Source organism: Eleutherodactylus coqui, chromosome 1, assembly GCF_035609145.1.
Source record: "Eleutherodactylus coqui strain aEleCoq1 chromosome 1, aEleCoq1.hap1, whole genome shotgun sequence".
NCBI classification, from domain to species: domain Eukaryota; kingdom Metazoa; phylum Chordata; class Amphibia; order Anura; family Eleutherodactylidae; genus Eleutherodactylus; species Eleutherodactylus coqui.
The window spans coordinates 122,328,953-122,356,447 of NC_089837.1; the positions used below are offsets into that span (position 1 = coordinate 122,328,953).

The following is a 27,495-nucleotide window of genomic DNA, read 5'->3' on the forward strand; positions in this document are numbered from 1 at the left end:
TTCTTTTTGACTTGAATTTGATTATCTTTTATATCACCCCCGCCCCCCCTTCTGTAAAAGGGTTCATACTAAATTGAAAAAAGGGTCTTATATTTACAGGAATGGTGCCACCCTTGTCTTTGGTCTGGTATTGTATAGATTGTGTTCCCATTCAAGTGAATGAGTTTTTGTTGCATTGCCAGATATAGCCAATGGACATGAGTTGTTCCTAGTCTTGGAAACCTCTTTAATAATTATCTGATTTTTACTTAAAAGTATTAGGACTCATGCCCACGAGCGTCGCAGGATACGCCCGCGGATTTATGCGGCGGGAGTACCGCATTTAAAACCAAAAAGTGCCTGCTGGTGATTGTAGAATTCCACGCAGAATTCTGTGGTCTCCTTTCATGCTATATTAATGGAGACCTCCTGCGGTGTAAATCCACGGCAAATAGAACATGCCGCGATTTATTTCCCGCTGCAGAAATCCGTGGTAGAATTCCGCATGTGAGCATTAGCAGGCAGAAAGCTATTAGGTTCAATAGAACCACGGGAAACGCGGTAGAAATCCGTCCGTGGGCATTTACACTTATATGGCGGAAATTTATTGTCCAATGTGATATGCAATGATACAGTTTCTAATGCAGGTTCCATTGATGTGCAGCACCTAGGCCAGAACCATACAACCCAGATTAGATTACATTTCCCTACAACTACCATATGTATGATCATTTTTGGATAGCTTTTATAATTTTTGGTTCTACAAATCCAGCAGTGTCCTACTTTAAAGAAGGAAAATTAAAAAAAGGCTATCATAGTTGACTCTTAATACATAATAGAAATATCCTCTGATCTCATATCACAGAAGGTTTAAATAAAAGTGTTTTACGAGGTAAAAAATTCTTCCAAAATACTTCTATTTTAAAAGGAATTTTTAGGCTTTGTTGTTTTTCAAACCCCTGGAACTGGCAAGAGAAAAAAGCTGATATTCTTCTCTTGCTAACAGCACCTCAGTGAAGCTTTGTCCATAGCATAGTAATCTCACCACTTTGTCAAATGGCTTTTCCAGGACATTATGCCACTATGAAAGGCAAAGGCAAGGGAAATGGTAACGCCCAGTTGTCAATTCATTTCTGTATTTCCAAAAGGTATAACAGAAGAATGGCACATTGAGGAGTTCTAAGATTGATTTAACAAGTAACGATTTATGGTTGGCACAAACTAACGATGTCAGAGTTTGCTTGTTCGCTCGCGCAGCCTGTTTATATAGGCAGATAAATCATTCACTCGCTACTTCGGTCAGTCATTTACATTCACTGTATCAGTGAATGGGAATGATTGAACAATCAATATTTAAGCTGAACGATTAGCGAATGAGCCAACAATGATTTTCATGCTTGCATGAAATAAGCGATAATCGAACAAATTATCACACATCATTCCATCGTTAGCTTCGTTTACACTGAATGATTATCTGGTGGATTTCTTTGAATGATAATCGTTCCATCTAAACACACCTGAAGTAAAGATGCCTCAGGGCCACATATTCCATTTAAAAAGTGTATCAGATACCAGAAAATCACTTTAATGTAACTTTGGATATCCTGTTTGATGGTGTATTCACTGGCCTACCAATAGGGGATGCAGGGGATGTGGTTGCACCTTGGCCCAGGAGCCTTAGGGGGCCCATAAGGCCTCTCTTATCCATATAGGGAGCCCAGTACTATGAATAAAGCATTATACTTGGGGGCCCTGTTACAGGTTTTGCATTGGGGCCCAGGAACTTCAACTTGCGCCTCTGCGTTTATTAGATGGTCTCCTTTAATCAGAGTAGTTCTTAATACATCAGTCAGATTTTCTCTCTAGTAGCCATGTTTTGAGCACTTTTCTTGCATGTCAGCCACACATATTTATCTAATCATTGTATATCTTTATTCATACAATACAGTTTGTAAAATTCACAAATGTTATTAGATGACATATATTGTAACAATTTGCCAGTTGTACTCACGCAATTACCATTTTTATTTTTTGTTTGTTGCCAATGTAGTTCTAGCTGTTGGATAAATCCCAATCTTCTAAACTCATAGTTCAATTTTCTACACTGCTGTATCAGTGGCATTCTCTCTCACAATCTCAACTCTTTCCTGTCTCTTTAAGGAGAACGTTTTACTTATTTTAGACCTAAAGTTGTTGGAGAAGTAGTAATACACAATAGGGTCAAAGCAAAGATTTGATACTGATAGTAGAAAGGTTGACTCCTTTGCAAGGAAGAGCACTTGCTTCAGGCTGCAGTCTGTGATCACATCATTCTGACTCAAGGTGTATGGGATTCGTACAATGTGGTAAGGAAGGAAACATATGATGTATCCTGCTGTTACGAGTAAGATTTTAATCAAAGCTGATTTGATGTTACTGGCTTCTTCACAATCCTTTTTGCTGTAAAGTTTCTTAATAGTAATGAAATTCGAAATCAGAATGATAGCTGAGCAGTTCAGAAATATAGCAATGCTGATAAAGTTGCTGAGTACATGCCAGTTTCTTCCCATCTCTGTTTTTAAGTCAATGCACCCCACATGTTCCCTCTCTGCGATGCTCTTTGTAGGTATCAGCATGTTTGGTAACATTATGGACAGTACAAGAATCCAGACGACTGTGGACAACATTGTTGCAAATCCTCGTTTCTGTATTTGGTACAATTTAGCGCTCTGTATAGTCTGGAGGCAGCGGTCCATACTGACAAATCCCAGGAATGTAATTGAAATGTACATGTTGATGTAAATGATGCAAGCCGTTACCTGACAGTGGAATATCTTCAACTGCCAAGATGCATATCCCATATCTACAATGATCTTGAATGGTAAGGCCAATGTCAGCAGGAAATCGGCTATTAGTAAGTTAATGAGGTACACGCTCAAACATTTCTGGTTGCTGTCTTTCCAAGTGAATGCCCACAATGCAAAGCAACTTCCAAAAAATCCTACCATAAATATCAACCAATAAAAATACGTGAATGGTTCCAAGTCTTTGTTCACGTCACAAGTCAAATTCGTACTCTTATATGTGTCCATTGTTGTGAAATAACTCTGTTACGTCCGAGGAAAGCCTGAAATAAGAAATGAGGAACAGAAGCAACATAGTTTATGATCGTTTATATGTGAAATCATCTTTTTAGAAAATGTTATTTTTCCTGTTAAATTTAGGGTAAGATGACATTTCTAGTGATGAGGTTGACTTTGTTATCGATCATATTCAGAAAACTATAACTGTATATCCTATTCCAAGCATATTTACTTAGAGCAGCTTGTTCATTAAAGGGATTCTTTAATTTTCATAATATTTATCATGTAGTAGAACTCTACATGTGATGCTATATATTGTCAAAAAACAAAAGTCAGCACACACAACAAAAAAAAAATGAAATATGAAGGAGCATGTAGGCTATGGCTACGAGAAATACAATAAGCTGGATACCCAGCTATGTACTTTCATTGATGCACCCCGGAAAGATGGGTGAATGGAGTGCAAGACATAAATGAGGGCTGCCACTTCCCCACCAATAAATTAAATGTGAAGGTGCACATTAGCCATGGCTGTGACAAATACAGTAACAGAAACACATGCCTCACAACTGTTGCCTCCACATGGTTTGCTCAAAATATGCACTATATGTGCCTTGGATTTTTATCCAGTTATTATAAACAACAGTTGTGCAATTTTATTCCGATATTAAAGGTGTACGAGTGCTGAAATTTAATCCTTGAACCTAGGACTGCTACTAAAGGCCTATTTACACGGAACGATGATCGCTCAAAATTCGCTCAAATGATTGTTTGAGTGACAGTTTTGAGCGATTATCTTTGCATAACTCTAAGTAGGTAATTAGCTACTAAAGAGTTAATGCAGGCGGAGCGGGATACCGCCACGATAGCTCCGAGAACAATGCAGCTGTTTTGTATATGCAAACAGCTGCTTTTTCTCAGCGCTTTCAGCTGGTGTCCAGCAGAGAACTGCCTGCGGGATACCAGCTGAAAGAATACTATCAGTGCTGCCCGCTGAGATATCAGCGTGCGGCGCTGATAAGGCTCATCGTAATTTCTAGCTGGCTAGAAATGAGCGATAAACGAACACGATGGCTGTGCATTTAGACGCAACTAGAGATGAGTGAGCATACTCGCTAAGGCACATTACTCGAGCGAGTTTTGCCTTAGCCGAGTATCTCCCCGCTCGTCTCTAAAGATTCGGGGGCTGGCGGGGGGCGGGGAGAGGTGGGGGAGAGCGGGGGGGGGGGGGGGCAGAGGGGAGATCTCTCTCTCCCTCTCTCCCCCCCGCTCCCCGCCGCAACTCACCTGTCACTCGCGCCAGCCCCCGAATCTTTAGAGACGAGCGGGGAGATACTCGGCTAAGGCACTACTCGCTCGAGTAATGTGCCTTAGCGAGTATACTCGCTCATCTCTAGATGCAACGATTATTGCTCAAAAGACGGCTGTTAAGCGAATTTTAAGCGATAATTGTTGTGTCTAAATGGGCCTTAAAGGAAGTGTGGAGCAGTGATCATTTACATACAAAGGGCATTCATATAGGTTGCTATAAATTAACACATTGCCTGGCTGAGATTTATATACACAGACTGTATTTTAACATACAATATATAACACAGTTGGGCCATAATTAACAGATTTTGGTATTAAATATAAAACTCCTTTTAATTATATACAATAAGAGCCACAGTACCGGGAAACTACAAAATTCTATCTCCGCCCCCTGTTACTATAAGGGCAGAAATCATGTAGGTAAAAGTGACAATACCTGGGACTGTCCTAATCGGGTGCCTGGTAGGACTGCACTGTAGTAGTCATCACATTTTCTGTATCTGATGCACACTACCTTCCTCCCCCTTTTCCTTTGCTGTAAACATACAGCATTGCGGTCCTAGTGGTTTCGCTTTTAACATGACTATTGACGTAGTTGAAACTGAAGTCTAGAAAAAAAAATTCCACCCTTGCTACAGTGAAAACAGCAGTCAGCTCTGTGATGTTTTACTCTACTAATTACTGAAAATTAATGCTTTTAATTAGAAATTATTTGCAGTAAATTTATAGTACTGTTATGAAAAACATCTGAAAATATTTAGGAGATGCTTCACTCCTATTTAATGTGCAGTAATATTAGTGGTATTTATTCTCCATAGACCACATATATCACTTAGAGCTCCCACACACTGACAATCGCAATATTGCTGCTTTTTTTTAGTGCAAATCTCAATAGGAATTTCTAATGTTAAAAACACATCACACAAAAATCGCAAAACACAAACTTGTGATTTTTGTGTGATGCGTTTTTAACATTAAAAAGTCCTATTGACATTTGCATTAAAAAAACGCAGCGATACTGCGATCAACAGTGTGCAGACGCCCTTATACAGATAAGAGCTGGCAGATTCCCTTTGATAAACCTGTGGATCCCATAAACTAAAATTAGGAGCTCACAAGAGATGAAACACTGAATTTTGGGATGTGGCTATTATAATTACCCTGCTTAGCATTCCCCGCTGTTCTCTTGTATTGCCGCAGCTACATGCAGACTACATAGGCTTGCCTCAGCTATGTTTCATAGTAACATTTCCTAGACTTTGATATTTGCCTGCTACCAGCCCTGACCTTTCCCTTGATGCCATTATTGAAGTTGCACTGCCAGACTTCACAACTGCTAGTAATACAGATAAGACCCTGTTCACAACATCATCTCTTGCACCGTGACCCAGCAGTAAAGACCAAATCTCACTTGGAGGGTCAAGGGTTAAAACCTGAGGTTTCTGGAGTGCAGTCTCCTTAGATAGCCCAAAGTCAAATAGGTGTGTTATAACTCCTGTCTGACGCCTACCTTTGTAGCCGGGATTCAAACTCTTTAGTTTGTGGACCTCATAGAAGTTGAAAGATTTCCTTTTTAATGGCTTGTATTACATCACTACTAAGAACTACAAGTTGGAAATCGTTTCTTATGTATTGAGGTTGTGAACATCAATTGGTTTCCCTGGTAGCTTTGTTTTAGAGGTGCTTTAAAATGTATTATACCTACATGTACAGTGTTGGGCTGGGGTTCTTAGGAAATGATTTTGAGGTCCAATCCTCCATCTCTACGGAACTTGTCAAAGTCTACTCTTAATTCTATTGCAAGCTTTGCTTTTATAAATTCGCACAGAGGGCATATCAATTAGATCTAATATGTTACTTGTTATTCAACCCTCATAAGATAGACTATGAAGGCAAGTGATTGGTTCTAAAGTCAACTCCAAATGAGGGTCTTACACCGGACCCTTGTGGCCTTGTTCTACTTGTAGCCCATTATTGTATCAGAGACAGAGTCAACTGGTGATTGCTCTGGTATGCCAACCTGATCCTGTGCAATATGGTTATTTTACAGTTCAGTCTGAGAGATCTGAGCTTAGGGGCTTTATTGACCCAGAAAACATATTGGCAAGTTCCAGGGTGTTATAAGCTAAAGTAAATTAACCCTATTTTTAACTTCCATAAAACAATTTTATACAAACACTAACCATAATAACATCTTCCGTGTGTACTTTCTACTATGTCACTAAGAAGAAATTAGTAAAATGATGGTGAATTCTATATTTTTAATGATCACAACATCAAAAATAATTTTAGACTGCATGATCTATGGAACAGTATGTATTTCGTATATCCGCTTCAGAATGGTAATTTAGTTATGTAGTCCTCATTATTTTTACTAGGTTGATACAAAGCGTAATATACTATAGGCTTGGGCACTGAACTGTATGCATTTATACATTAGTATTGGGTGCCAATGGAATACTTGGAAGCAGTCCTCAATACATGCAAAGATACCATACAGCACTCCAAAGATCCTTGTGAATGTAGTATTTTATTGGCACATGAAGTTCAAAGCTTTATTATCATAAGTTTGCAGTGTTAGTACATAGCAACCAGATATTGTTCAACGTTTCAGTACTTACGACCTTTATCAACAATGATGGCTGTACTCTTTAACAGTAATGCCTTGACCGTGCCCAGACCGTCGAGGCATTATTGTACAATACTACAATCAACATTGATAAAGGTTGTAAGTACCGAAACATCCAGTAATATCTGGTTGCTATGTACTAATATTACTTGCGTATCATATTAAAGCCTTGGACATCATATGTCAACAAATCACTATTTTCACAAGGATCCTTGAAGTGATGTGTACTTGCTTTATACTATAGACTTAGATATGATAAAAAATGTTACGGTACCTGTCTCCTTTGACGTCTTGTTTAGAGGCAGTGAGGTATAAGGTACATCATGAGAACATTACTGAATGAGCTGCTAGCTCGTACTACAGAGAGTATATTTTCAGACAGGCTGTTAAGAACTTGATCACTGCAGGAGGAACTGAAAACCTCTGAATTAGTAGGAAACCACATAAAAAGTATTTGAGCCGGAAACTAAACATACAATCTCATAGTAACAGACCATTTGTTTGAACAAAGAGTTACTCTATTCTACATACTGATATCTGCAGTTTACCTGTGCAGTTTTTTTCTTTTGTCTTGTACTGTAAATTTATCCATAATAGTACCCCTTTACTGTTTTAGGGAACAGTAAAGTACAGTATACAGCATATGGAAATAAAGCAAATGAATAGACCACACAAGTCATGTAGAGATAGGGATAGAGGAGGAAAGGTCCATGTACCTGGAAGCATCAAGTTAGTAAATGTCAACCTCAGACAATCCGTATGGAGAAATCCAAAACAGAGACCAAAAAGCCAACATAGTCTTTACCGCTTGGGAATGGTTACTCTCGGCTGCAATCATAGATTCCATATTTATGATGTGGTTAAGGGTATTAACTAGAGATGAGCGAGCACCCATATGCTTGGGTCCGCGTTATTCGAGTCGAGCTTTTCGTAAAATTCGAGAGCTCTACTCGAGTAACAAACCCCATTGACTATAATGGGAGACTCGAGCATTTTTGTATGTGGGACGCCGGTTCCCGACCTTTTTCGTTTTCAAGGTTCGTGTTCTCTCTCTCCCTCTCCCTCCCCCTACCCCTCCCTCTCTCTCTCTCTCCCCTGCCTGACTGCCAGACAAAAAATTTGCCATTGACGCGCGCTGCGGCGGGGAGGGGCCAAAACAGGCACGTCACAGCGGGGAGGAGCCAAAAACTGGGGCGAGGTCGAACACGGCTTGATGCTCGCTCGAGTAACGAGCACCATCGAGTACGCTAATACTCGAACGAGCATCAAGCTCGGCAGAGTACGTTCGCTCAACTCTAGTATGAACCCATTGGAGTCTCCTATCTACTTGCCATCACAAATTGGTATGAGATGCCCCTTCTCACTCTTTTAATAGAACTGGGAGACAGTGGGAGAATTGCAGGCAATAGAAAGGCCTGAACCTAGGCTAAAAATGTATATTATTGTATAGATCAAAGATGAAAAACCAAAATAGACTGGTACTAGGACAGGTCCAATGGATATGCTTTATAGTACTTGCTGTAGAATGGCATCTCCAGTAATAAGGAAAAATAAATGGGAAAAGTGTATAGTGTCTGTGTCAGGTACTACACCGCCATGATCAGATCATGTATGACTTGAACTAATCCTTCTCAGAGAACGCATGGCACAACTCTCTCTCGTGAACGGTGAAAGGAGGACTCAGTGGTGGTTGCTTGGCCTAATAACAGACCATATACAATATGAGCAGCCATTTTTGACTAAATATTTATTAGATACACCCTGTCCATAAAGAAATCATGCAGTTTATTCTATTAATGCTATCAGTGATACCACTCTTAAAACAGTCTGTGGTTGTCTCAGCCCCATACCTGTATCTTGCATCATTTAGTAATGATCTAAAGTTACTCACTTGTGTCAATATATATCCATTTGAGTTCGGGCTCACGCAGCCGTAAGCGTAAAACGCTGCGGGGATCACATATGTATGACGGCAAAATTGTACTGCGCATGACAGAGTATCTCCTGCATGCTGTCGTGCGCAGTACACTTTTTTTGTTTACATTTCCCTCGCCATCATGAATGCAATTGCATATGGGCATGTGTATATACGTACCCATAGAGAACAACGGGTTCTATTTTGTGTATATATGCGGCAAAATAGAACATGCTGCGTTCTTTTGTGTGCTCGCATATTATGCAATTGCGACACACTAATGTAATCGGAACTGCATAAGACAATGTAATTGATTGCCTGAGAGTTGCCACGTATCACACGGGCGTACAGCGCATGCGTAATACACAGTAATCATAGGCCATGTGAGCCCGGCCTATAGCACGTCCACATTCTTACAGTTTACATCTAGATATCTAAATAACATGTTGATTAGTATTATAAATACATTACATACTGATCCCTAGCTACATCACGCATTACACCCAATTTTCTTCCAGTTATGCAGTTCTTCAAGCTGCTGAGCTAAAAGAATTCCTGCGTGCCTCGCTGGCTTGTTGAGCTTGCTAAAATAGTTTTTAATCTGGGAAATAACTAATTCATGCATAATGTAGTGTAACCCTAATCCTTGCTATAGTGACTGGTATTTTGAGATGCTTCATATACTAAATACCTGAGCAGGTGTACAGCCTGCATTGTGCCTCCACAGGAGCCAGGCCCTTCTTCTCTGGTCTCCTCCGCCAAACTCCTGTGACCCATACTTTGGATTGCCGTGTCTTTAGGTTCCAAGTATCCAAGAGCAGGGAAGACTCTGGAGCCTGGCGCTGCTCTCTGCTGCCTATTATTATGATAAAGCACAAAGCCAGCCCAAAAAGCAGCGTCAACGGGATGCATCTTGTTCTTCCTGGTCATCACTGCCAGAATCGGGCAGTGTAATTGGCCAGTTGATCCCTGCATGCCTGCTACAGCAGACTACAGGCATGTACATTAACACTATCCTCAGTGTTTGACATATATTATAATTTATAATACTGTATGTGTATGTGTAACATAAGCATATATTGTTGTCTATACCCAATGAAGTTGAGCTGAATATGGCTGCAGTTACACACTGCGAATCTTCACTGTAAACGCAGATTGCCGGCTGGCACTTATAGTTGTCTCTGGTTTATTTAGTGAGTCCACGTGCCACAGAGCAGTCAACAGGGAACTGTATGGACTTACAGTGGGAATGTGTAATATGTATGGGTACCCTAATACCTCAACGTTTAATTGCAATGGGTTAAAGAAATTATACTTAAATATAATTAGCATGCCTCTACACACTGTGGTTGACCTGCTATATTTGCATGCGCATCACCACATGTTGGGCAGCATCCGGGCTTGTTTTTCAAGTTCAGGGGCAAACCAGCAACTGGCAGTGATCTGCAGGTGGTTAGAGTGGATCAATGTGTACAGGCACCTTTAGGGCAGCTTCACACACAACCAATCTGCAGCATGCCTATGTATGCTGCAGATTCCAATCCTTGAAATATGAGGGTTAAAATCCGTAGCAGATCTGCTACAAAAACTGTGCTTTTCAAGTCTGCAGTGAATATGGCCTGTATGAAGTTGGCCTTAGGGTGCAATTACCACGATCACTATTAATGCTCGTGTAATAGAGCTAACTGCTGTGTTGCACCTGCTCGTATAATAGCAGCCTTAGAATTATATGAACTATACAAATCTAATTATAAATAAATTTTAGGGGGCACAGTGTATACTATTTATTTCAGGGGCATAATACATACATTTTAGGGTGCACAATGAGTAGCACTCTTTTCAGGTGACACAGTATGTAGCATTATTATTTTCAGATGAGCCTGACATATATGGGCTGCAAGCTCCACAAAGAGAGCAATTAAAATTGGAGAAATCATGAAGGTCTGGAGCAGTAGGAGAAGAAAAGGAACAAGCCCAGAGGACATCACCTGTGAGTCACTCAGTGTCATTGTGCATTCTTTCACTGATCAGTATTGTGTTTACATGTAAGGTCCGCAGCATTCTAACTGGTGAAACTGCAAATCCTTACCATTGTAACATTACACATGCAGCAGGCACTTTTATTGCAACACTCATTTTGTAGTTTTCTTCAAATGCATTGTACAACTGACATGCTAATAGGCCCCCTGTCTATAATTCATGTATAATTCAGCAATTGTGTTCTGTTTACTATATATCTCTCTTCCTGTTAGATTGAAGGAACTAATTGTTTTAGCATTGGAAGGAGGAAATATATAAAAATAAAGGTATTTATTCTTTGGGTGTATTCACACAGGCAAGTTTCTTCTGTGAATTTTGTGTGTTGCGAGACGCACAGAACTCGCCCTGAAATAGAACACATTACTTTCAATTGGTGTATTTACATGGGCAATGTTTCTCTTGTAGCAATGTTGCAAGATAGAAAAACCGCAGCAAGTCTTAATATTTTGGGTGATATCGCCCATCATTTTCTATAGGCCGGTTTCTTACAAGCGGTAATCTCGCATGAGTTTAAAAAAATTGTGGCATGTTCTATTTTTTCACATTCCTTAGAACACATCACCCATTGATTTCAGTGGGACCTTAAATACATTACATGGCTCTCGCATGCCGTGCAATGTGAAGTTTCCCATTGAAATCAATGGGAAACCCTTCCAATTCTCTGTCGGGCATGAAACTCGCGCAAGAGACATTTTTGTCTGAAGATCACCTTGGATCCGCAGCTAAAACGCACGCTGACGTGTGCAACATCGGCCCGAGTTTCTTGCCCGTGTGCAATTAGCCTTCAAGTGTGATATCAGTCACTGTTTCTCGCTCTTGTTCGTGCGAAGGCACTTGGAACACAAAGACCGTATTCATCTATTTTTTATTTTAGAATTCTGGGTACTTTTTTAAAGAAAAACCACAAGTTCCTAGAAATGATTTTCACAGATTAGCTTTAATTTCTATGGGAGCCTTTAAAAAATGTATCTCAATCGAACGCCATGGCATTTGCATGCAGTTTTTCATTGACCAAAATCGCATTCGATGGTGTGAATATAGCCTTACTACTTTATGAAAATAACCAGTATGACAAGTAAGCAAATGTGCACAGAAATGCATCAGACCAAAAAGTCCAACTAATGTTGTGTATTATTGTTGTATTTAGGACATCTTACGATTTTTAACTTATGTATTCATTACTAAATGAATGGGATTGTTCTACATTCTATAATCACTCCATGTGGGTTGTCATAATTGTTGTTCCAATTAGGTTACCAACTAATGGCTACTATAGGCACCATATAGGGAAAGGGACTTGTTGTTTGTATAGCGCCAACTTATTCCGCAGCGCTTTCAAGTAATTTATTTATTACCCCCAACAAGCTGTGTACTCATTTTACCGTCCTCTGAAGGATGGAAGGCTGAGTCAACCTTGAGCCTGCTACCTGAACCATGTGGGGATTGAACCTGCAACCTTCAGGCCATGAGTGAGAGCTTAGGACTGCCTTAACACTCTGTCAATTATCCTGGGGTGCTTAGGGCTAATCAATAGAATGGATGCATTGTACAGCTACATTGAAATGTTACCTGTTGATGATTAGGGCTTCAGAATGCAGTAGTTTTTATGTCCTTTCAGTGTACCATTACAAGAGCAATACCTTTTTATTCCTGATGCTGTGGCCTGATACATATTATTTATTGATTTACTTTTATGCCATATTGTTTAATGAATCGTTACAATTGCATCAACACCAAATACATATTTTTTTTTATAGTTTATCATTTTTAGTTTTTACTAAATGAAATTATTTTTAATGTAAACAATGTGATGCGGTTGGGAAGGGGTTAAAGTGACCGGGAAAGTATATTAGCAGCTATTGATACAACAAGACCATCAATTTAGAATTGTAACTTTATACAGAAATAATTTTACATTGTATCACATTTGGACATTCCTATATCTGCATATAAACCTTTCTATACAAGATCTATAAATATGTTATAGTAAAAAATAAGAAGCTCAGCTTTTACAATAAATTAAAGAGGTTTTCCAGGATAAAAAAAAGTTAGGAGCAGAAAATGTTGGAAAATAAAAAAATACTGCAGTCTTACTTCCTCATGGCCGGAGTCACACGGACATATTTGCATGCAAAAAATATGCGCAAGCAATTTACAGAAAATAGAGCCCATTGATTTCAACAGATTTGTTCACATACGCATATTTGTCGTGCGCGACAAAAAATACACAGCATGCTCCATTTTCCTGCGCATTTAGCAGGGAAAGAACACATCTGGAACTCGGTAAACTAATTGGCCCTTTCAATGGCTGAGAGTATTGCTACATGTTTTGTGTGTGCAAAAAGTGCAGTAAAAACACTGTTGCCCATACAAATACGCAACGCACTATGTGCAAATATTCAGCGCAAAGACACTCCTGTGAATCTGGCCTAACTGCCCCTCCATCCAGTACAGGAGGCCCGGTCCGTGTTGCTCTGATCCTGGAAGAAGCCATAGTGGTCACATGCTGTTAATTTTGCATGTGATCATTCAGCCAATCACAGGCTTTAGTGGTCACATGCTGCTCATGGCATTGCTCTTCCAGCATCGATACCAGGACACCTGCTCTGGATGGAGGGGGGCAGCACTAAAGGAGGTAAGTATGCCTTTTTTTCTTTACATCATTTTCTGTCTCAGTTTTTTTAGTTGTGGAAAACCCCTTTAAGTTTTGGGTTAATAACCATTTTTGCACTGTATTAATAATTTAGCATGACTCACTGTACACAGTATAGCATACAATATATACACTCAGCATTTCACAGAAAACATGTAGAAGACATCAATGAGAGAAGATGGAACATGTTTCATTTAAAATCACTTCTAATGAATGCAGTGAAAGGACGGCGAGAAACAAGCACTGGACTCAATGGGGTTAAAATCTGTACACATTGTTGAGTGATGTTGTAGATATTTTGCTCTCCATCACTCAACTACAAATCTTGTATTAGTTTACATGATCTTTTCTTCTTTATTTACGTACAAAGTTAAATCCAGATCTCTGAGCACAGTGCATTGTGGGAGTGTAGATGGCAGTTCTATAATTAGACCCTGTTCTCATTTTTATGGTAGTTTTCCTTCAAGCAGTTTTTTTTGTTTAACAGTAAGTGTAGCACAATCTGCAGCTAAAATATTGGAACCCCGATATACAGTAAAGTCTATGGGGGTCAGGACTAAATACCATTCATTTAAACATACTGCAGGAAATGGTGTTGCATGCAACACTTTTTCTTCCAGTAGATTGCCGAGCATCTGAGCGTAAACTGAACAGACCCCATCATAGTCAATGGGATCCGTTCAGCGCTATTTGGTTCCATCATAAGACAGACCCATTTGGCCAGTGGATTCCCCTTTCCTGCTCCCCAAACAGAGCAGAAAAATAGAATCCCCGCAGTAAATTTGAAAGTAGCCTAACTTTTCATTTGATATACGGTAGCTATGAGGGCTTGTTATTTTGCAAGATGTGTTATACTTTAATTGGAACATATAATGTTTTGAGTAATTTCTATAATTTCATAATTCGAGGGGGTGTTGAGGTTTTTTCCCTTATTTCTGATTTTTTTAAATTAAACCTTCTTTGTCTAAATATAAGGCTTGAATATTTGATTGCTTCTATAACAGTATGAAGTGCTTGTTGTTGTAGCATTTAGGCAGGCATTACACAGGGCCTAATAGGCTCCGATCGCAAAGCTGGAACCCTTCTAAACCCCTAGGTGCCATCATAAGCCAGTAATTGTAGGGACTTTGACAGGCAAGGGTGAAGGGGTAGATATGGATTTACACTATAAAAACACTGGGTCACGTGCCTAAAAATCAGTGCAGTCAAAAGCTGGATGTGTAGCTCACTGCAACCAATAAAAATGTAGTTGACATTTTAACCAGCAGGTTAGACAATTAAGGCAGCGTCTGTTTGGTTGTTATTTGTATCTGCTCAGGTTTCGGTCTACACTATGTTTTAGACCTAAGATGCTACATTTGCAATATCTAATCTAGTCCCGTGGTCGCCAATCAGGTGATGTGGAAGAAGGTGCATCACTTGACAGGCAGCTGCAGCGCCTAGTGGCGGTTGGGGCTGCTTGGTGCCCTGCCTTGAGGGACTGCTGACAGCACGCTGGGACAAACGGCTGGCCAAAATCATGTGCTAATTTTGACTTTGTTTTTGTTACATAAATGCTGCAGATTTTGACGCAGAATTTTCTACTGTGTGAAATCCGCAGCACTTCTGCTACATGTGAGCGTACCTGTAGAGTTGGACTTCACCTTTGAATTACCTATTGAAAATATATCAAGGAACTGCTTGTTAAAGGGGAATTCCAAGCACAGACTAGAAAACCCTGTTTTGTGGAAAATGTCATTTATTGGATTTAGGTTCTTTTGGATATCACCCCTTAAATTCTCTAAAGTAATTTGATTTTCTCTATTTTACCCTTTAACATTATAAGTGTTCAGATTATCAAAGAAAAGGTTATGGAGAATTTGTTGCAAAATGGTTTGTTTCTCTGGATCTGTATGAGGCCGTAGGGATTTTTACATTCTTTTCAGCCCTGCCTGTTATTACCCAAACACTCCTTCAGCTGAAGAGATGCTATGACTATTATTATATTTCAGGATCGTATTGAAGTAATTCCCTACAGTATTCAATGTTTAATATTGCATTGATGATGTTTTGTTAAGCTAATGAAAGAAAGATGCAGCAAGATTCTACTATTGTCTCTCAGCCTGGACAATAGAATTAATATCCAGTTTGTCTGTACACATGGATAGCTACTTACCAAACCCGCACTCCCTTCCCACACACGTCTGCTCATCTGGATTACTGAAATTCATAATGCTTCTATAATTAATGTAGCCTACATGTGTGGTCCAGCACATCTGGACTGGGGCTTTTGGTGGTGCTCTTCTGGTTTATATTTTCTACTTTCCAAGTAAGGATCAGTTGGATGTCCTTTAACCCAATTGATGTTGTAATATCAGGACATCACCTATACACTATGCTAGGGGAAAAATTACATGAATTTAAAAGGGCTGCCCAGTAGCGCTAGTTACCTGTCCTCTCCCCTGGCGATCCAACGCTGCAGTCCTGTGGTCCTTGCAGTCTTTGTTTTGGAATGGTTACCACCTGACTGCCAATCAGAGGCTGCAGTGGTAACCTAGCATCCTCCTGGCATCAACACTGAGATTCTAGGAGCCACAATGCTAGGAGAAGGGCATCTGACCAATGCATCCTCGGACTACAGTGATCAGGTGGTAACCATCCCGAAACAAGCAGCAAGGAGAATGCGAGGCTGTAGTGCCGGATCACCAGGAATGACAATGAGTAAGTACAGCTACATTTATTATCTTAACAGATTCAGATCTATTTTATTTTAAAAAATTGTATAACAATGGACAACCTGTTTAGAGTAAATTCCCTTATCTCCATAACTGCTATTGCTGGGTCTGTAATCTGTAGAAGGGCAGTGGTTCAGGAATCAGTATATCCAGACTCCTCTCTTTTTGCAACACCTTGAGTCTTGAGCTGAACCTCTTGTCCTATTGTATGTATGAGAAATATAATGGTAACTGTATGTTTTCATTGTTGTATCCAGATGTAATGTAACATAAAGGGTACATCATGATAGCTCAATTTACCGCATTGTAGTATATTGTTAGTTATGATGATGTCTTAGATGTCAAGTTAAACATTGCTACATCTGTACGCGTTATACAGTGTTGTGAGCAAGAGATGAACTATTAATACTAACTTTACTATTTAATCAGATCTTCTTTGACAATAAAAGTTTCAGAAATTAGGAAGTAAAAGCAATCGGTTCTCTCCCTGCCGTCTCCTCACCGGCTGTGCTTGTACTGGACCCGTTTCCCTGTTTCATTTTTTTATAGAGCTATAGACCTTAGCAGCACATAACAAACCACTCCTTGCTGCTACCAGAAAAACGTTTCTGTCCAATAGGGGATTACCCTTTAATTACCCTGCTCATTTATACCGCAAACAATGGAAGATTGACTCTATCATTATTTTTTAAGTAGAAAACTGAAATGCTGGATTTACGTTGTAGAGAACAAACGGTTAAAGGAGATGTCCCGAGGCAGCAAGTGGGTCTATACACTTCTGTATGGCCATAATAATGCACTTTGTAATGTACATTGTGCATTAATTATGAGCCATACAGAAGTTATAAAAAGTTTTATACTTACCTGCTCCGTTGCTAGCGTCCTCGTCTCCATGGAGCCGACTAATTTTTGGCCTCCGATGGCCAAATTAGCCGCGCTTGCGCAGTCCGGGTCTTCAGCTTTCTTCTATGGAGCAGCTCGTGCCAGAGAGCGGCTCCGTGTAGCTCCGCCCCGTCACGTGCCGATTCCAGCCAATCAGGAGGCTGGAATCGGCAGTGGACCGCACAGAAGAGCTGCGGTCCACGAAGGTAGAAGATCCCGGCGGCCATCTTCAGCGGTAAGTATTGAAGTCACCGGACCGCCGGGATTCAGGTAAGCGCTGTGCGGGTGGTTTTTTTAACCCCTGCATCGGGGTTGTCTCGCGCCGAACGGGGGGGGGGTTTAAAAAAAAAAAAACCCGTTTCGGCGCGGGACATCTCCTTTAAGGTTTATTTTAGAAAATAAGAATAGTGGAGTTGTCTATAGCAAGCAATCAGGACGCCACTGTCACTGTCCCTTCTCAGTGGAGTTCCCAATATTTACAAATCAACAATCCCTTTTGTAAACACAGTTTTACTACATACAACTAATAGCGCATTTTAGAAAGCTATAGCATAACCCAATGATACAATAAATGACTATGTAGATGCACAAGTTGTATGTCCACCTCAGGCCTATTTCTTATGGGAAAACTATAATGTAAACTTTTATCTGTGGCCTTCAGCTAAAGCGAAGATGGAAGACTTTGCACACTAAGCATACATACTCTTAGAGTAATACACCGCCTGCATTTTGATCAATACCTGCTATCTGACTCCATGTGAATAAACAGTGTCTCTGTTTTCTTAGCGATTCTTGAGATTGGCTCTTGGGGATCAAATTTTGAGAGCATTTATATTACTCAACACTTTTTGTGCTCTATTTATCCATGCTGTCAAATATTTTACATAATTAGTGGGTTGAAAACATGACTTAAAGGGGTTGTTCAGCCTTTTTTACTTGTATGACTTCTGTGAACCGGTGCCAAAACCTGAAACCATATTTGGTGCTGTATGAAGGAGTAAAATAACATTTGCTTCTGTAGAAGACACGCTCTTTCTAATAGAAGGCACTTTTGTTAGCTTTTGATGCAGCAGAGTGGCATAGAGGGCTGTAATTTATTATCCATAATTACACACAAATCTTTCTCCAATTGAAGTGGTTGGTCAGCCTATTAAAATGTTTTTTAAAAAAAGGTTCCGAATAGCGTTAAATAGTACATGATATCATACCCCTCTTACCAAACCCCTGCAATTCCCGTATTGACATTTTCTGGATCTTCCACCAGTCTCTAAGACATGGTCCCTCAGGATATGTGACTACTGCTACCAATCTCTGGCTGCAGTGGTGGCCTGCTAAATTACCTATTGACTACAGCCTTCAAGTCCATATTGAGAGGGTCCAGGAGAGAAAGACCAAAGAGGAACCCGGCAACCATCGGACAAGGAGCTGTGGGGAATCTCTAAGGGGATTATGACTTATTGTACTATTTTAAATTATTCTGAGCCTATTTAAAAAATGGAATCAGCTGTACAGCTACTTTAAGTATATCATATTCAGGTATCGCAAAGCTAAAGAGCTTAGTCCATTAGTGACAATAGACATTCAATAAGTGCCTTAATGAGAGATACATCACAGTATGCAGGAATCGTTTGGTGCAAATACACCTTTGCAACAACTTTAACAAAGCAGTGAAGAAATAGAATATTTCATTATATAGTATTGTAGTACGTGTCTCATGCTACAAACATGTCAAGCAAGACGATGGATAGCCAATCATAACACTACATGAATGGTATGCCAGGTTAGAAGTTCTCAGTCATGGATGAAAATTGCGTGCAATGATTCCATATCTTGGTGAAAGTGACATGTATAATGAACATGGAATGATTCCATTAGCACCCTATTATATGTTTAGCCCACTACGCTTCACAGGCCATGAATCATTAGGAATTCAGTATTTGTATCTATTATGGTATGTTTGTATACTTTTTTTGCAATTTTTTGCATTTTAGTGTAAAAATATGAAGAGAAAAAAAGTGCAAATCCACATGCCAAATGGCAGCAGAATGCCATGGGGGAGATCTAAACTAAATGCATCAGAATCCTGGCTCAGTTTATGCTCAAAAAATTGGCGTACATGCCTTGCACCACATTCATTTTGCGTTTTAGACTATTTCTATACATTGCGAAATAAGTCCATGGCTTACATGAAGGGGTATAACTTCACTGCTCCATAATTGTGCCAAAATATTGTCATAAAGTAAACCAGTTAATAGGTGTAAAGTTTGACAAAAGTGCCTAAAGATGCACCAAATTTCTCATCCAACATGTGTTGCATTTTTAGACTTCCTGACATAAGTTTACACTCTCTGATATAACACAAGATTAGTTATTGTGCCTTCATGTGTACATACCCATGAGTGTAAGTGCATTTGCGGTCGCCTGAGTGCTGTCTTTTTACGGAATGAACTATGCTTTTTTTGCACGCACATCAGCATATTTTACTGTACTTTTCCCCCCTGCAAGGTACGTGGCAAACGCACACACCAATTGAAATGGCTAATTAGTTCTAGATGTGTTCTTTTTTCCAGCGCAATTACACAGTGTTTCACGCATCCCCTTGTGTATTGGGCACAACTTCGCGCACCCCCTATTGACTTCCATGTGCATACAAACTACAGAAACGTGAATGAACCCATTGAAAGGGATTCTATTTTCTGTGCATTGTACTCACAAATTTGGCATACACAAATACACTTGTGTGAAGCTGGCTTTAAAGGGGCTCTGCCAAGTTATAAAGTAATTCCCTATCCAGAGGATAGGGAATAACCTTATGATTGGTGGAGGTCTGACCATTGGAGCCCCCACCAATCCCAACAACAGGAGGTCCCTGCATGTATAGAGCAGAGATTGCACGTGTACTCCACTTCCTCATTCATATCAATGTGAGTGTTGGAAATTGCTGAGTAGAAACGTTTGCCAAACTCTGGTGCTCCCACTGAAATGAATGGAGTAGTGGAGCACAAGTGTGGCCTACACTCCATTCATTCAGGGACCTTCATGACCCTTGTTTTTGGGATTGGTGGGATCCCAACGGTTGGCCCCCCACTGATAATAATGTTACCCCCTATCCTGTTGATGGGTGATAACCCTATAGCTTGGCACAATGCCTTTTAAGTATCTAGCAATGTCCTAACATCTATCTTTGGTTTCATCTGGTAGATAGAAAATTGCTTTTAATTGGTAAGTAGAGAAGCACACAAGAGTCATAACACTATGACACATTAGTACTTGAGGTTACAGCTGAAGTATCACTACTATAACACATATTGCCCTTTTAAATTGATACTTTTTAAACCTTTCTGTCATTGTATGTGTTTTAAATATTACATCAGATTTGCACTATTTATGGAACCATTTGAGTGACATTTTTGAGATATGGCACTGGGGTTGCCAGGTAATTTATAAATTGTAAAAGATTATTACTGCCAATTACTGGTACTCTCTGAGAGCTCATACACACGGCTGTATTAGAGATCCCTGTTATACAGATATAGCAGTTGTTAAAATGACTGGCGTATTGTCAGCTTACCCTATGACTGACATATTTTCCTTTACAGGGAAGAATACAGTACTTTGTGAGATACCATATGGTGCCGAAAGGTATGCAAAAGGCTCCATAACATAGCAACATAGTCTTCAGTCCTTAAGAGGGATGAGATTTGTAAGAAGAAAAACAGTAACAATAATTCTACAGTATATGCAAACTGATGATACAGAAGGGATGCAACATAAATAAAAAAATGTTATTAAAGGTGTTATCCAACTTTTTTTAAGTAGCTAGCCAGGCCATAAAGTAATAAAAGAATCCGGATTTGCTTTTCTTCTTTCCCCGGTAAACAGCGTAGCAGCTCCTGTGTCCCCTCCTGTTTTTACGGAAAGCAAAAATCAGGTGACTGCTGTATCCAATCAGAGGCCACATCATCACTGTCTGTTCTCCTGGCATCATCAGCCCTTGCACTCTGGGTGCCATGATGCGGGAGTTGTAAATTGTGATCCTGCAGCTTTTGATTTTCCGCAGTGGTCACCTGTCTTCCACTGTCATTATAGACCGGCATGGCAGTAGTAGCCACTGTACCGTTTTTCACAGGGAGAGGCGTGTATTGCTTCTTTTGTTTATTTTATGGCAATGCCAACTGTTACATTTTTTTTCTACGTCGGACAACCTTTTTAAATGCCTCCATCCCTGTTTCTCAACACCACCATCTTCAATTGGGTTTTAACACAGTTCTTTTAGCTTATATCAAGCCTGGTTGTGAGGAAGAAACTTTACATGATGCTTTGTCCGTTTCTTGAAGCCTATCCTCAATGCCCAGTTTCTTAAATAGCATTTGTCGGAAGGGTTGACACATGAAGAAATAAATGACGGGATCGAGACAAACGTTTGCAGCTGATAGAAGCAAAGTCACCTCTTTTACATAAAACAAGCTTTTCTTCTGTTGACAAGTATAACCATTGTCCGTCTGACTTATTGTATACGGAATTCGACAGAGGTGATATGGCACAAAACAGACAAAGAATACAATCAAGATGCTGTATATATTGCGTGTGGACTTCCTACCAGCGTTTGAACCCCTTCGAAACCTCTGATGGGATTGGTAGATTTTCCTTGAGATCGAAACATAAAATATTAGCAGCAAAGAAAAGACCAGCACAAATATACCAATGGAGATATAATTGGAAATGATATGCCATGTTATGCCCAGGTCACTCTTTAGCTTGGCACACGTGACCTTTTTTGTTGTGTCGTATTGTTGGTTGGTTAAGATCATATTGGGGATTGAAATAAAAGCCATAAGTGTCCATACCAGTGCAGATATGAGCTTACTGTAGAAAACACTCTGAACAGAGGAAGAGCCATTAAGTGGTCGCACAACTTTGAAATATCTATCAGAGCCTAGAATGCCCAAGAATATGATTCCGATGTACATGTTCAGATAAAAAACTACTGCGGAGAAGCGGCAGACAAACACGCGCAATTGTTCATTCCCAAATCCGGCGTCGCTGATTATCTTCACCGGGAATGTGAAGATCATTAGTAGATCAGCAATTACAATGTTTTTCAGGTAAACAACGAAGCTCCTGTTACTGGGGATGTAGCAGAATATCCATAGGTTGAGTCCGTTTAGAAGTAGTCCTACAATGAAGACGAGCGTGTACATGGTAGGCAGAACTTTGGTGACTACCTCTGCATTGGGATCACAGTCGGAATTATTTTCCTTCGGCTCCTCAGTCACATTACTCATTTTTAATTTTCGGATGAGTGTGTTTTGGAATCGACTCTTTTATTACAGCAATTACAAGATACTGAGATTTGATTAGGGATATCAATGTCTCCTGTTAATGGACGACAATCTAATTTGTGAGCTTCCACATAAAAAGATGCAGCTAGCAGGAAACAAGCAGCAAATTCAAAGCTGCTGTAACTTAGCAAATGCCTTGCTTTGATTCATTTCTTTCTTCAGGTCGAGACTCCTTGGGAAATCCATTCTAGCTGTTATTGTGGCAATTATCCATAACCATCATTAAATCAAACAAAAGGCTGCTTCTTTAGGATTGAAGTTGCTTGGATAACTTTTTTGTCAAGCATTGTAGATTAGTACAGGGTGTTTATTTTGGATTTGTACCTCAATTCAGTTAACAATATTCCCAAGGGTGCTTTCTGCAGGTTAAATGTCTTCCTCTTCCACATGTAGCGCCTCTGTTTCCAGGAACAAGCAGCTGCAGAGAGAAATTCAGTTTATTTAGTTATATGATGCAGCATTTATTTCATCTTAACTATTATTAAATAGCAATCTCTATAATCTGGGATATCTGTGGGTAAGGTGGCGCCCGCAGCGGAATCCGGCTCTGACCCCGGCTGGCGACCCTGTGTACCTGTCGTCTTTTTTCATTGTCTGTACTGTGGATGTTCTGGACGGCAATTCGTCAGACATGTGCAAAACAGATTTTTTTTTTCAAATGCTTATTTTTCCCGCAGGTGACCCAGCAGCGAAATCTGACCCTGCCCGTGGCAGAGGACCCTGCTTACCTGTCCGGGTTGTAAGCGAAACACACTATACAAAGACCAATACTACCAATAACAACACTATACAGGGACCATAGTTTACTGCCACATCATGACCACTAGATAATCACCACCATAATTTTACTGAATAATAAACACAATACAAAAAACATTATTACCACCATTCAGTGACCATATATTGACCATATAGTGGTAGATATCAACTCTACAGATGCGCTCTGCAGATCGTTTAAGTGATTACAATACTGTTATATCCAATGATGACAACTAATTTTTCTTTCTCATCCAGCCCAGACAGCCATGATGACGTCTCACAACCATGGCTTCTATCTGCAATGTTTGCAACACATACATGCTTTGCTCCTTGCCTTTCTAGCACCATCTCTAACTTTTACCATTTTAAACAAACTCCCCATCCTGCCGCTACTCTCAATTCTATCTCTGTTATAGTTTCATCTGCTTCTATTACTGTACCTGCTGTGCCTCCAAATACTGTACCCCCAAAACTGCTGCCACAGTCAGTGCCCCTAAAAACAATAATGGCAGCTAGAAAGTGCCATCTTCTGTATCTCAAAGAGTGATGGTGATCCACACAATAACAGTGCCCCATTTGTTCTCCCACACAGTAATAATGTCATGTTTGTGTGCAAAGAAATGGTAGTGCCCCTTACAACATAACAATATCCATTTCTCTCTAGACAGTATAATTGTCTGTGTGCCCCTAGAAATAATGTCCCCATTTTTGCCTCCCAAGACAATCATAATGTCTCCAGGATGCCTTTTTGCATGTACTAATGCCTTTGAGTGCCCCACTGCGTGGTTCCCTTATGTAGTTATAATGTCGATACTCAGCTCCTTATAAAATGTTAATGCCACTGCGTGGCCCTCTTATAAAGTTATAAGGCCATTGCCTGGCCCCTTTAAAAAAAATTATTATAGCACTACGTGGCCCCTCCAAAACTATTAATAGTGCTGCAAGGCCCCTTATGAACTGACAATAGCAGATACTGATGAATACTGTGCTTGCTGGGAATTCAGGGCACCAGGCCAGAGGTTCGGGGCATGTGCCTGGGTCTCTGGCACTAGTTTACTCCACTTAATGAAGCGGCCCCATGAAATTTCCTTTGCAATATTTCTGTTGAAATGGTTCCAGTATGTTTTATATGACGTTCTTTACAAATCCTCACAGGAATATTGTTAATAAAATATCAATGCCATATATTCTTTTAAATATTATAAAATACCACAAAATATCTCAGAAAAAAAGAACCATTTTTTTATTTACACTGCTCCAGTAGATGACATGTACAATCCAATCCCATGTGTTTTTGATTTTTTTTGCTTTCTTTATTTTCTTTTCATTTTCTTTTGATTAATTAATAAGATAAAATAGGTGACAAGAAGAAAACATGGCAGGTCCGCAAAGTAACCTGCGTTTCTTACGTTATTAGTAAAAAAAAACAAAACTCTCCAGCATTCATACAGTTACGACAAACTTCTGTCCCAGGACTGGAGGGTATAGAGGGTATATTAGCTGCACCTGATCTTCTCCCCTGTCCCTCTGTTGCTCCAGTTCCAGTCCCATTTTTGAGTGGCCAAGAGGACCGCCACCATCTTTCGACTTGCTAATAACCCATATTGCATCAATAGTGTTAGACCACCAATGCACCATACCTGCTCTGTTATAAGCTAGTGCTGCTCACATGCTCAATGCTGGCCTATCAGAGAATAGTGTATAGTCTAGTTAGAAAATGGCAGTGGGCAGTTTAGCCACCCAAGAATGGAACAGGAACAAGCTCAATGGCGAGATGGAGGAGAAGATTAAATACAGGTAATATGCCCCCTCCAGTCCTGGGACAGAATTTTGTCCCTAAACCAGAGGGTCGCTTTAAAATTTTTCAGGTTTTATTTATTGCAAGACTCAATAAACCTAAAACTGATCCAGGTATATACATATTAATACCAGAACATACTTAACTAATCCTAAAGACCGACACAAACAAAAATATGCATACTGCCCAAAAGTAGGCAGAAATATGCAAATTTTATTACATTAGAAACCTACAGCTTCAAACCAGAATCCACCCATATGAAAGAGCGGAAACCGCTACAATATAATGAACATCCATAACCAACATAGTATGAGGTGAAGCATCCTTCCATGATCATAAGCCATACAGAATCATGAGAGTTATCATATAAATATTCACAATAAACAATATAAAAGTATAATGGTCAAGAAAAGCCACATATTACCTTTAAATGGACGCAACCCCATGCTCATATTGCGTGTTTTGACAAGCTTCGCAAGGAGGCGTAATCTTAGCAATGTCTGACCAAGTTTAAGAATGGGAGCGGAACCTATCCAAAAGCCAGATTGAAACCATCTGATCAAAGAAATGATGTGATATAAGAACCGATATGGTATACCCTGTGGTGCTATACTAAAGGACGGAATTCCTAGTAGAGCGATCATGTGGCAAGCACACGTGATCACTGCAATAGGGAAATGGCCTCAGCGATCACATCATCACCCTACTTGGAAGTTAACAGGTGAGCTGTGTGGGCAGCGGAAGGAGTGGCACAACAGTTGAGTAGCTTTCTTTTTTCTTCTTCTTTTTTTTACACCACTACTGAGTGAAGGGTCGTTGCTACTGAGTTGAAGAACTGGAGTCTATGAGGTTCACTGCTACTGAGAGGGGGGCTATGTGGGCCATTAACACTCAGTGGTGACCTGTAAGGGGTATTTTTACTGAATGGCGACCTGTGAGGGGAATAATTACTGAGTGGGGGCCTATATGGAACATTATTACTGAATGGGGGCCTATATGGGGCATTCTTACTAAGTAGAGCCTCTGAGGGTCATTATTACTGAGTGGAGACCTATATGGGGTATTACTGAATGAGGGCTAATGAGGGGGAATATTTCTTAGTAGAGCCTGTGAAGGGCATTATTACTGAGTGGGGGCCTATATTGGAAATGATCACTGAGTGCCAGTCTACATGGGGCATTATTGCTGAGTGGGAGCCTATATGTAGCATTATTACTGAGTGGGGGCCTACATGGGGTGTTATTACTGAGTGGGGCCTTATTTGGGGTGTTATTATAGAGTGGGGGCCTATGTAGGGCATTATCAATGAGTGGAGGCCTATGTAGGGCATTATCACTGATTGGGGACCTGTGAGAGCCATTATTGAATGTGGGCCTATATGGAGCATTATTACCGAGTTGGGGCCTGTGAGGGGTGTCATTACTGAGTGGGGGCCTATCTGGTGCATTATTACTGAGTGGGGCTTGCGAGGGGGATTTTTACTGAGTGGGAGCCTATGTGAAGCATAACTTCTGAGTGCGGGCCTATTTGGGGCATTATTATTGTGAGGAGGGCAATTTTACTGTGTGTGGGACATGAAAAGTAGCAGTTACTATGTGGGGCCTACAGGGAGCACAAAAAAGGGGATGCTTTTACTAAGTGGGTCACCTCAGGTAGCATTACTACTATCTGGGACCCTATAAATAGGAAGATAATGTGGTATTTTTTAAAACAAAGCTAGGTCCCTGCAAAATTGAGGAGTTAAAGATGTCTGTGTGTCAAATTCTGCAGACACAAGTTATAACCGTGAGAAGTTATTATGACTGTCTAGGCCAAATGAAGAAAAAGGGAAAGTGAATGATCCCAGTCAGAGGAGATATGGCGTGTGATCATTGGATATAACAGTACTGTAATCATTTATACGGTCTGTGTTATACATAGCGTTGTTATTGATAATATTGATTTTTGTAGTATTTTTTATTTAATCAAAGTGCTAACGTCCACTTGTCTGTCTTTCCGTGTGTGACGTGTGAGTTTAATGCAGAGCCTGAGAGCACCTGTAATGTCAGTTACCAGCTCTTAGATCCTCCCCCTGATCACATGACGGTGACATCATCATAGGTCCATTATCCTTGTGCAGTGAATGAGGGATTATGTGCCGACTACATCCCCCACAAACCCCCATGCCCTCAGTTGCTATGAATACGACAGTCCTCAGTCTGGCAGTTTGTAGCTGGTTGTGAGACAGCTGCACACTTGTGTGGAGACGCCAATAAATGACACCTCACAAATGTTCACATACATAGCTGGCAGTGCATATTGTCCAACAACATTGAAGCATAGTCCTTCCCCACTGTCTTCACATCTCCTGAACGTGATATCATGTCATCTCAAGTGCTAATGCCGCCAACACCAGTCCAGCCTTCATCTAA

At 40.2% G+C, this 27,495-nt stretch overlaps 3 protein-coding genes across 5 annotated transcripts in view; 1 reads left to right on the forward strand and 2 right to left on the reverse strand.

Moving 5' to 3' along the window:
* The window catches only part of MED12L (mediator complex subunit 12L), a 504,977-nt gene that overhangs the window by 82,023 nt on the left and 395,459 nt on the right, over nt 1-27,495 (forward strand). The gene's annotated exons all lie outside the window — the stretch shown is intronic.
* On the reverse strand, nt 1,915-7,371 carry GPR171 (G protein-coupled receptor 171). Of its 2 annotated transcripts, none has more exons than XM_066599913.1 (2): nt 7,256-7,371; nt 1,915-3,085 (listed from the first exon to the last, which is right to left on the reverse strand). In XM_066599913.1, the coding sequence occupies exon 2, from the start codon at nt 3,048-3,050 to the stop codon at nt 2,079-2,081; it is 972 nt and encodes a 323-aa protein (XP_066456010.1). In that variant the 5' UTR covers nt 3,051-3,085; nt 7,256-7,371; the 3' UTR covers nt 1,915-2,078. The 2 variants fall into 2 exon arrangements, with proteins under 2 accessions (XP_066456010.1, XP_066456018.1); XM_066599921.1 differs by lacking the exon at nt 7,256-7,371 and adding an exon at nt 4,789-4,954.
* The window catches only part of P2RY14 (purinergic receptor P2Y14), a 41,821-nt gene continuing 31,896 nt past the window's right edge, over nt 17,571-27,495 (reverse strand). For both annotated transcript variants that reach the window (XM_066599889.1, XM_066599900.1), the window contains one exon: nt 17,571-22,945. In XM_066599889.1, coding sequence (XP_066455986.1) covers nt 21,463-22,470 — 1,008 coding nt within the window. In that variant the 5' untranslated portion in view covers nt 22,471-22,945 and the 3' untranslated portion in view covers nt 17,571-21,462. The remainder of the gene's footprint in view (nt 22,946-27,495) is intronic.

Bases quoted from the DNA above. Each gene is read 5' to 3' on its own strand.
- GPR171 (XM_066599913.1), bottom strand. From the start codon at position 3,050: ATGGACACATATAAGAGTACGAATTTGACTTGTGACGTGAACAAAGAC.